The 11,142-nt window shown below is 43.5% G+C and overlaps 1 protein-coding gene across 1 annotated transcript; it reads right to left on the reverse strand.

Annotated features, from left to right (window-relative positions):
- Positions 1 to 2,019: 2,019 nt before the first annotated feature.
- LOC119656507 lies at positions 2,020 to 2,917 on the reverse strand. Its single transcript, XM_038062845.1, has 2 exons — positions 2,701 to 2,917; positions 2,020 to 2,621 (listed from the first exon to the last, which is right to left on the reverse strand). Exons 1-2 carry the CDS (start codon positions 2,855 to 2,857, stop codon positions 2,383 to 2,385), a joined length of 396 nt encoding a protein of 131 aa, XP_037918773.1. The 5' UTR covers positions 2,858 to 2,917; the 3' UTR covers positions 2,020 to 2,382.
- Between the last annotated feature and the right edge of the window lie 8,225 nt (positions 2,918 to 11,142).

Genomic DNA, 11,142 nt, shown 5'->3' on the forward strand with positions numbered 1-11,142 from the left:
GAAACATCCTGTGGGCTGGGTTGATCCTTCCACGCAGCACGCAAGGGCGACGGACGCATTTATCGTTTCACGAGTTGAAGGATTGGTTCGAGAACGAATGACTGCGCTCCGAGACTCGAACTCGAACCCGAACACACAGTGCATTAGGCATCTCAACATCAGCTTGCCTAAAGTGGTACAGTACATTCTAATGTCAGACGTGAGGACGGGTGGAATACCAAGAATTTTTACAGCCATAACGATAGATGTGACATGAATTTTTATGGACTTGACAATAGGTCCAGATCCGAAAACTATTACGGACATGACGTTATCTACGTTATCTACGATTACGACGAATCGGATGATGACGACTCGCCTTACGAATGCTAGGTACAACCGCTTAGAGTCTCTAACTTCAAACCACACACTTTGCACTGATCGCCCTACACCCGCCCTTTCATTGTGAGCTTCTTATAAGTCAGGCCATCCTATATGGCAACCAGGCCATCCACCTTTTCGGCAAATGCAAATCGACAAATGGCTGCCAAAGGCAATTCACCTGTTTAACGTGCTTTGCGTTCGACTTCCATTCAACGATCCACTCCTGGTCTGACTTCGCCCCACTCAGAGGATTGAAAGTTCGCTTAGCACGTAGGACAGATTTGGTTGCAAAATCATGTCCTCTAGTACCATTCAGTAGCCATGAAATGGGGTTCATACAAAATCAAAGGGGACTCAACGGATCCCCCTGGAACATGCCAGAGATTTGACCTCTAGTTGCTTGTCCTTTGTTTTATTATTTTTATTTAATCCAATTGTTATTGCCTGTCTGTCTGTCTCTCACGTGCACTCTCTCGGATTATAAATTTACTAGGAAGGTTAGACACATGCAAAGAGAAAGATCCTCCTCCCTCCTGGGGGCGGGGTGACATTATTTTATCAAATATAGACACATAGGGTATTAAATGAAAGGTTTCGATTGGCATTTCCGATGCAGGTGTTAGTTTTAAGTTTGGGGGCTACAAAATGATCACTTCTTTCACGGACCCATTTTTAAATACCAATAAATTACGCTATCTACCCAAATAAAGTTATTGATGTTGTATTGCCTCGTTTTCTTTCAAATTGGCAGGAAATCGTCTTGAAGTTCAGTCTATAATCATCAAATTTAGTAATATAGGCTATGATATAAAGCATGATACCACTATTACCGATGAAGTTACAGTAGGTTAGATTTCTCTTTTTTTTGCGTAAATTTACTACAACTTAAGACACTGAGTATGAATACCACACTAAAATGACTAGCCTGATATGCGAACTGTATATGTTTATATTGCGTACAAATGGAACAGTTATGCACTCAATTATTCTTACACAAGAAACTTACACAACCCTTCATACTTATTATGCTCCTATGTTTCATCTTTTTCTTTGATTATTAAGATAACTATGAATTCCATGAACTGCCATTTTTAATTTGAGGATCTCGTGCAGAATTCATGTTAAATACAAAACGGCGTCCTCCATTATTATGGTTTAAGGATAGATGCCTTCCTTCTGGAAGTTTGAAACAGTAGACGAGAGACTGAGCCTTGTATCTCGATGGTTCCACACGTGCTTCGAGGCATTTTTGTACTGTTCTGAGTAAAGCAAAATTAATAATATAGAGTCAATGTCTGTCTGTCCGTTGAACCCATACATTGGATTAAAGGACACGAGCTGCATAAATTGCGGACGGATTTTTGTTCAATTTTGACACTTTTTTAGGTTTTTGCAATTGTCTGTCCCTTTAGATGACTTTCGCTTACTTGGACGCTCATTTCAGACTATCTACGATTTCGAATTACCCAAGTTCGAAGTATCACGGTTCGAAGTAATATATATTTATTGCTGATCATAGTGAATTGTTTAACTTTATCATGAGTATGGAAAGAATATAGTGGTTAAGAGGTTTGTCCCCAATAAATGGTTCTCAAAATATCAATGTATGCGACTTTAAATAAAAACACTAGCAAATACTGGAACTCGTCTTTAATTGTAATTTAATCACTAGAAGCACCGCAGACATACATTTTGTTGCAAACTAATGGAAGTTTGGATTTTGGAGAAACGTCAGACAGCGAAAAAAATAAGGACTTTTTCTATCAAGGCAAGAGATTCGTCTATTGAAACTTTGCCGAAAAGACTTTTCTACTAGATCACAAGGCCTGACACAATGCATAAAAAGATTAGTCATTACGTTATGGTATACCAGGTGTACCAGGAGCAGATGTTGACCAAAATTAAACACATGTTTAGGAATGGCAATAAATCAAATTTCAAATGACATAATTCCACTGCCACTATAACGCGCAACAATGCCTATGAATTGTTTTAATTCAGAGTACATCATATGTTCATTCAAATGCTTGAAATAGACACAACATATGCAATAATTAGAGCCTTTTTATACGAACCTAGCCACGGTTTTAGGGTATCATATAAGCGAGCCTTTTTCGCAGTCTTCGTATTGGGGTTCGACAGAATGGTTTCAATATCCGCTGGATCCGATATTGCAATTAAAGCATCAAATATTGGTCTGGATACGACGAAATTCCTCCCATAGTTTTTCACCAATTCCTGGAACGTCCTGAAAATTCCTTTAAAATAAATTTATTGGTTGAGAATATCAGTCAAGTCCTTGAACTAGTGCTTTCAGCCCAGGGAGTGCACACCCACCTGGTGAGTCCGATGGAAACAAATGCAGAATTCCGAAAACCGGGTGCCTCGGGGGGCTAGAAAAGTTACTCAATATGTAATTGAACACTTTCCATTTGGAGTAGAGCACTTTAAGTAGATATAACACGAAAATGATAGCTACTGCTAATGCGATCATTTGGCTGCAAATACGCGGAGATGATAATAGATTTATCCGAAAGGCCAGGAGATAACTAGCGGTAATTGTCTGCTAGCGGCAAATCTATTTGCGGTCCGCCTCCATTCGAATGATCGCTGCATTATGCGGTTGAGCCCCATACATACAGAAAAACAACACTGAATCAACGGTTTTGTACTTTGTCCTACCATGACTTGCGAAAGTTACCTTCATGATAGAAATTTAATGGTTTGCGGTGAGTAAATGGCAAAGTGAGTGATATAAACAAATCCAAGGTGTTTATCAATCCCAATCTTCTTATTGATGAGACTTTTGAACATGATAATGATTTAAATGACTGCAAATATTTGTAAATACGGAAGAGACTACAAAGGGGAAGCTTATCTTATCAGAAGTGGCACATGTCCCAGTAAATTAATTTCTTTTAAGGGCCCTTTTCACACTCGGAGCGCAATTACTAGAGTGCCTTTAACATTTTGATTTCTCAGAAATGAAATAACAAAGTGATTTGCGGTTTCTTTTATTTTGAAGATAAAGAATGGAAATCGGGAAACCAGGAGCTAGACGTTTCAGGTATAAAGGGTTTTGTGTTTCCGCAACGTAAGTTTGACCCTAAGAATACACTGAAAGCCTTCCTTGCTTGCTACCGAAACATTAACAATGCCTCGGATAGGGACTGACCTCGCGGCAACGCCCTTTGGCTATCGAAAACGGACTATGATTGGTTTCTGGAATGTGCGCACGCTCCTTGATAACGGTAGCGACGTTCCATGGAATGCTCGCCTTCTCCAACATGAGTGGGAATTCCACCGATATAAGCTAGACATTTTGGGCCTAAGCGAAGTAAAATAGTGGGGCTGGCAAGTACAATGAGCCAACACGGCCTGAGTGCTCAGAAGTTGTAGCTTCTCCCCCCATCACACACAGACATACCCACACACAAGGTGGTGGCACTCTGGAGAGTATTCCTCTCCCTCTTGTGGCAATATGCTTTTGTACTCTGGAAAACCGCGAATCCGGTGTCGGATTGCTTCTGACGGCTACTGCAAAGCGAGACTTCTAACTGCAAAATTTCGGTACAGGAGCTTTCCGATATAGTGGAAGCCCATGGTGTTTTACGTAGGCACCTGTCGTGAGACTTAATCCTACGGTCCTCTTCAGACACGGATTGATTTTGTGACCACAATCAGAGCCCCGCTGAGACAAGCAACAACGGTACCAGTCTATACCAAGTGCACGGCTTAGCATTCCTACTGGTGGATGCAAGAATTACCTAAATCTCGACCGAACTATGGAGTACGGCACCCGTGTTGATACGCAACACCACGTCGAGGCCCGAAGGTCTCTTCTCGCTTGAGCATAACCACAACCACCATGAAACTCCCACTAGGGGGGCCAACCGCAAATAACCGAGCTGTCCTCACAACAGGAGTTCACCCGAAGTATGTGAGTCCAGGGGCCTTCCCGGTTCCCATGGTACCAGTATACCCCTGGTAAGGTTTCGTGACCAATTTGCCACTTCAGATGAGTCCCCGTGCAGACTCGGGTCTGATCGCCTTAATTAGGCCTTTGGAGCATTCGCCTACTGAATCACGGCCGGCAAACCAAAGTGATTACAGCGTCTCCCGGTGCCACCACTATGGAGGTTCTGCTCAGCCACTTGGTTTTGGTTTGGCCGATAGGGTTGCCGCCCCGTCTTCCTCGCCGCCACCTCTGAGCACCTCTGATATATGGGAGAAGGATGTTTTCTATGAGTAATTAAACGCAGTTCATGGGAGGGTTCCTAAAGGTAACATTGTGATCGTGATGGATGATCTGAATGCCAAGGTGGGATTTGACAACGCCTCACTCGGGCATGTGATAGGGAAACACGGTCTTGGTGACCTCGAGGGTAGCGTCGGGAGGTTCATGTATTTCTGCAACTTCCACCGCCTCTTTATTGGTGACACATTGCTCGAGCACAGAGCCTGCCATAAAGTCAATTGGGTTTCAAATGACCGACGCCGTACGAGCAATTAGATCGACTATTTCGCGATCAGCAGTAGATTTAGGAGTTGTCTGCTGGATATTCGTAACAAGAGAGACGCAAAAATCGGCTCGAAAGGGATCACCATCTGATGGTCGCTTTCGTTCGCTTACCTGTTGCCTCCGCCACTTGATCCCTTAGGTTCAACATCGACTGTTTGTATGAAATAGCTGTCGCTCGACAGTGGGAGAGATATTTTGCTGATCGAACGGCAAATATACTGAATAAGGGGCCTGATCATATCGATGAGTATTGGGCCGCCATCAAAAATACTCTTTTCTCGTGTGCTAAACAGGTCTTCGGCCACGTTCCGAAGGGGCGACATAAAATCTGGCTGTCTGTGAAATCACCATATAAATAATTTCATAAAGTTTGAAGTTTTCATACAATAGCCTACATTCCACGTTCGTTTGCTGCCTTATTTTTCCTCAGTAATACTGACCGTGCGAGAAATGAAAGTAATAAGTTTTCCGTTCAGTGAAAGAACCGCGTTTATAGATAAAAGCAGCAGGATCACTCTCAAGACCATTCGACATCAACAACGGTCTACGGCAAGGGGATGCGCTATCATGCGTCCTCTTTAACCTGGCCCTCGAGAAAGTGACCCGTGATGCTTAGGTAAATGCAAGAGGTACGATCCTCTTCAAGTCCACCCAATTACTGGCCTATGCTGACGATATCGACATCATGGGAAGAACCACCCGAGACGTACAAACTGCCTTCATCCAGATCGAGCAGGCGGCTATCAGGGCGAGATCTTAGGCTGCACGTCAATGAAGGCAAGACAAAATATATGGTGGCAATTTCAGCACCGAAAACGAGCCAACCAACAACATCAAACCGCACTGGTCAAACACGAAGAAGAATAAGGATAAGAGAATACAACTTTGAGACCGTTGACAATTTCTCCTATCTAGGGTCGAAAATCACAAACGATAACAGCTACAATGATGAAATCCGCGCACGGTTGTTGTCAGCCAACAGAGCCTATTTCAGCTTACAAAAACTGTTCCGCTCGAAACGTCTCACCATAGGGTCAAAGCTCTTACTGTACAAGACAATGATCTTGCCAGTCCTCATATATTCATCGGAAACTTGGGTTCTTAGCAAGAAAAATTGCGAACTCTTGACCGCGTTCGAGACAAGAATCCTCCGAAGAATTTTTGGCCCCCTACATGAGGATGGACGATTCCGTAGCCTACACAATGACGAAATCTATGAGCGATACAATGACCGTCCGGTTGTGGATAAAATCCGGCTCAATAGGTTATGGTGGGCGGGTCATTTAATCCGTATGGATGAGGATGTCCCACCCGGAAAGTCTATAAGGGCAATATCTATGGTAGAAAAAGAAGACAAGGCAAACCCTACCTAAGATGAAGCGATGGCGTAGGTTGGGAGGCCAAACAGCTTTTAGGGATATTGAATTGGTGGACCTCGGTACAAAACCGGGATGTCTGGAGTTCTTTATTGAGGCAGGCCTAGACCGGATACTGGTTGTTGTGCCGCTAATGATGACGATGCCAAATCTCGAAAAAGGGGAGTCACATCCTCAGATACGAGTATATTTTTTTTGCTTTTTTGAAACCTTTCTTAGCCGTTAGAGATAAACTATTTTCTTATTTTTAGATTGATTGGTGCCTATGTTTCCGTTATCGCCTCGTAATATTTCCGTGAATAGTCTGGAAATTGCAACAACTCAGAAAGTATTTCTTGTGGAACTTCATTATAATTATTTACATTCCATAAAAAAAGGATTCCCCATCTTCTTCGTGATTAATACAATTCAAACCAGTGGCAACATTAATATTAATACTCTTAAGGGGTTATATCTGTTTGGGATTTTTTTTCTTGGCTTTTTTTTAGTTGGTTTAAAATACGGTAAAACAACCCTAGGTTGATAATCATCATTGTATAAGCACAGCTTAGACATTTTCTAAAAATAAAGAATTAAAGAAAACTTCATTTAAGCCACAAAATACTCACTTTCCAATATAGTGATGAAGCAAGCAAGCAATTGATGAAGAGAACTTTTTTAAATAATTTTTTTTCGTCAAAAAAGAAATTTTTTTCCAAAGCCTTGCCATTTTGCGAAAAAAAAATTTTAAAATTATAATCGTGTATACTTCACTAGCTACACTAGCTATTTCATGAAAAATTGTTTGTTATATTATCTTGGTTTGCTTGTATGATCCTACAGCGGTCCTTTTCTAAAAAAAGTCAATAATACTTTTCGTACTCCTGAAAAGTTGCTTAATTCATTGCTATTATTTGTGGACTATAATTAATCATCTGCTCCAAATAGATGCAACCCCTTAAGAAAATCGTATCTAATGGCTCTGTCAAAGTCCCTAAGATTCGGTAGAATGAAAAATTCTGCCCCTTGCCCTAAAATCCTCAATGTACACTTTTCAGAAATATAGGTCGTCCATTGATTGATGAAACATTGAACGGTTTTTGTATAGATCTTATGGCTTTGAGAAATGAACAATCCTTAATATATTTCTTTTTGCAGCTCCGGTGTCGATTAAAAGCTTTAGTTACTTCCCAATTGTTTGCTGTCTTGTCAATGGAGGACAATCTTGAGTCCTGGTATTCCAATTCAAGTTTATGTGCGTTAATTTGATTAGTATGTTGTGTTTTCTTATGGCTTCTGCCATATTCTCTGTTTTGAAATTTATTCTGTTGTGAAAGTGAGCTGATTTTGGATAAATGTTCCATTCAAATTATTAGAATTTGTTCTCTTTGAGTTCCCATTAATATTATTATGTGATGCACGATTATATCGAGATTGTGATGCATCTACATCTTCAATAGAGATTTCAGATATTATTTTGTATTGAGGATAACTCTTGCGTCACTTTTCTTTAAACAAATGCATTTGCAAAAGCTGACCTTTCCTGGTTTATTTCTAATTCCTGAGCTATAACTATATTGCTAGGTAGATCTGCAGGTCTGCAAGAAAACAGTATGTCGCTTATTGGGCGATTTAACTCAGATGCAAATAACATACACGTAATGCGTCACCTTTGTACTTTAGCCGAAATGCTTCTTGTATTTTAGAATATCGCATTAAAGCCTTGTTTCTACTTTAATATTGATAAGCTATCCTGCTGAAGAGTTGAAAACTCCTGTTTTAAAAGTTGAATGGGTCTTTTGTCAGAACAGGTAGTATGGCCTCGAAATTTAAAGGAAGGTAATACAGTGTCGGCAGCTCCTGTAATTTTATTTCGAATAATAGCTACCTTTTGGTAGTGTCGATTCGACCCAATATACCTCTGATAAGGCTTGTCGTCACGAAGGATATTTTTTGATCACTCCTGAAAATGTCACATAGAACGCTGTTGTTAACACTATATATACTCGTATTTTTGTACCGAAGTTGAGGGAAAAATAGACTCGAGTTGAGTAGAAACTTAATTTCTCTCTGGCATCATCGGTGGACGGGTGGCGAGTCCTAGAAGACTTCTCGGCATCAGTACATTGCGTTCGAAGTGTTTGATGCGACTTGCCGGCGAGCGCGACGTTCCCCCTGCGTGTGGAATGTCGCGAGGGTGAACATCGGAAGGTTCGTCGAAGCTCTTGAGGCAGGTAGGGACGCGCTGGGGGGCACTCCGGGGGGTGGTGGTGTCGCAGCTGACACCGTCGTAAATTCAGTGATGAATCTGATACGGCGTGTGAGGCTTCTATGCCCCGGAGAGGCCCCAGGCGCGACAAGCCTTCTATGTACTGGTGGACGGCGGAAATTGCCGACCTACGACCTACCTACGAAGGAGTGTCATAAGCTCCGCCGTTTGGCACAACGTTTGTACGCCAACGAGGAGGCATGTGTCATAAAGGCACAATATAGATCAGCAAAAAGGAGACTCCGCAGCGCTATAAATAAAAGCAAAGCTCGCAGCTGGCAAAATCTTGTTAATGAGGCTTGTCACTCGGAAAATCGGGGCTCTGCGGAAGCCCTGCATATTGAGCACCGACCAGATGGACCGCATTGTGCGGGCATTGTTCCCCAGACACCCTGTACGGGTTGATGTAAACAGCGCGGAAAGCGTCGTGGATTGCCCCCTTCTCACAATGGGAGAACTCGAAGAAGCGGATCTCACTATGAAAAACAGGAAGGCGCCAGGTCCTGATGGCATCCCGCCGGAAGTTTACAAACTGGTGTTCCGCCAACAGCCAGAATTGCTGCTCGAAGCGTTCAACGCGTGCTTGAAGGAGGGCATTTTTCCTTGTCGCTGGAAAGTGGCCAGACTCGCGTTGATCAGTAAGGGTAAAGGAGATCCGGAGCTCCCGTCTGCATACCGACCGCTGTGTATGCTTCACATGGCCGGAAAAGTCCTCGAGAAGCTCATCAGGGGTAGACTCGCTGAAGCGATCCGTGCTGCCGGGGACTTATCCGCAAGGCAGTTCGGGTTTAGAACAGGGAAATCTACAGTGGATGCTGTTATGGAGGTCATACATGCGTTTAATGGAGCCGGGGCACACAGCCGCCGATCTCGACGGATAGTGCTCCTCATAACGCTTGATGTCAGAAATGCCTTCAATTCCGTAAGATGGACAGATATGCCAGGCACACTAGAGAACTCCTTTCACGTGCCAAGCTATCTCTTGCGGATATTGAGGGATTATCTGAAAGACCGCTCCCTGTTCTATGAGACGCTAGAGGGCCAGAGGAGGATGGAAATCACGTCGCGAGTAGCGCAGGGATCCATCCTAGGGCCGGACCTCTGGGACGCTTCCTACGATAGTCTGCTGACACTCGATATGCCCGAAGAGTCGCGCCTGGTCGGTTATGCAGACGACGTTGCGGCATTTGTTGCCGGACGCACTGTTGAACAGGCGCAAAGCAGACTTGGCATATTGATGCGACGGGTAAGCGGATGGATGACTGCTCACGATTTCAACCTTGCGCTGGAAAAAACCGAAGTAGTCATCCTGACCAGAAGGAGAATCCCGACCTTGCGTCCCATATCGATCGGCGAGTTGACTATAGAGTCAAAACCAGCGATTAAATACCTTGATTTAATGCTCGACTCAAAGATGAGCTTCTTTGAGCAAATCAAAGCAGCCGCAGACAGGGCTGCAGCAGGAGTCGCGGCCTTGAGCCGGCTAATGGCGAATGTCGGCGGCCCTATATCAACTAGGAGACGTCTCCTCATGGGAGAAACGCAGTCCGTCCTTCTCTATGGTGCAGGAGGTGCATCGTAAACGCCTCGCTCAAGTGCAGAGGCGAGGAGCTTTGCGAGTGGCGTCTGCTTGTCGCACCGTCTCCGAACCGGCTGTGTGGGTGATTGCGGGAGTGATCCCCGTTGCCCTCCTTGCCAAGGAGCGCAAATCTATCTATCGCCGTAAGGGCGAAAACTTAAGAGAAGTGGTTGCCCGTGAAGAACGTCAACGCACCCTTAGCGAGAGGCAACTTTCTTGGCAAAATGAGCCAAAGGGCAAGTGAACTGCGCGGCTCATCGACAAATTAGACCCATGGTTGAACAGAAAGCACGGTGAGATTGATTACTTCCTTACCCCACTTCTAAGTGGGCATGGAGGTTTTCAGTCTTACCTGCACAGGGTTGGGAAGGCACGATCTCCTGATTGTGTTTTCTGCAATAGAGTGACGGATGACGCTGAACACACCTTTTTCTCCTGCGAGAGGTGGGACGGCCTCCGCCAGCAGCTTTATGCAGACACAGGGGAGCTCTCTCCAGACAACATTGTCAGAGAGATGCTGAAGAGCGTTTTGTGTAAACACAAAACCTTATTAAAATCGGTTTACTGTCTGTCTGTCTGTCCGTCTTTCTGTCTGTCTGTCTGTCCGTCACACGCATTTTTCTCGGAGACGGTTATAGCGATTGACACCAAATTTGGTAGAAAGGTGGGAACTGTGAACGCTCGCGCATATAGTGAATTACATCCTTTTACGTCGAATTTAAGGGGGGGTCCCCATACAAGCAAAAGGGGGGTGTAAATTTTTTTTTCATCAAATATAGTCATGTGGGATATCAAATTAAAAGTCTCGGCTAGTACTTTTCGAAGCCGGTCTTAGTTTTGACTTTTGTTGAAAAGCTGGGGAGTGCGGGGGGTTGAAAGTGGTCATTTTTCTTATGAACCCATTCTCAGGAACTACCAAACCGAAAAATCTGAAAAAAATCAGGAGGTTGCCACTATATGGTGCCTGGGCTCCGAAATACCTTCCACGCCGATATCTGTTTAAATAAAGTTAATAATAGTATATTACTACAATTTTTTGTAATTGGTTAGAAAC

Source organism: Hermetia illucens, chromosome 5, assembly GCF_905115235.1.
Source record: "Hermetia illucens chromosome 5, iHerIll2.2.curated.20191125, whole genome shotgun sequence".
In the NCBI taxonomy this organism is placed as follows: Eukaryota; Metazoa; Arthropoda; class Insecta; order Diptera; family Stratiomyidae; genus Hermetia; species Hermetia illucens.

Excerpts from the sequence above, each read along its gene's own strand:
- LOC119656507 (XM_038062845.1), bottom strand. The coding sequence starts at position 2,857 with ATGATCGCATTAGCAGTAGCTATCATTTTCGTGTTATATCTACTTAAA. Across the intron at positions 2,622-2,700 it reads GTTTCCATCGGACTCACCAG|GAATTTTCAGGACGTTCCAG; the intron begins GTGGGTGTGCAC and ends TTTATTTTAAAG.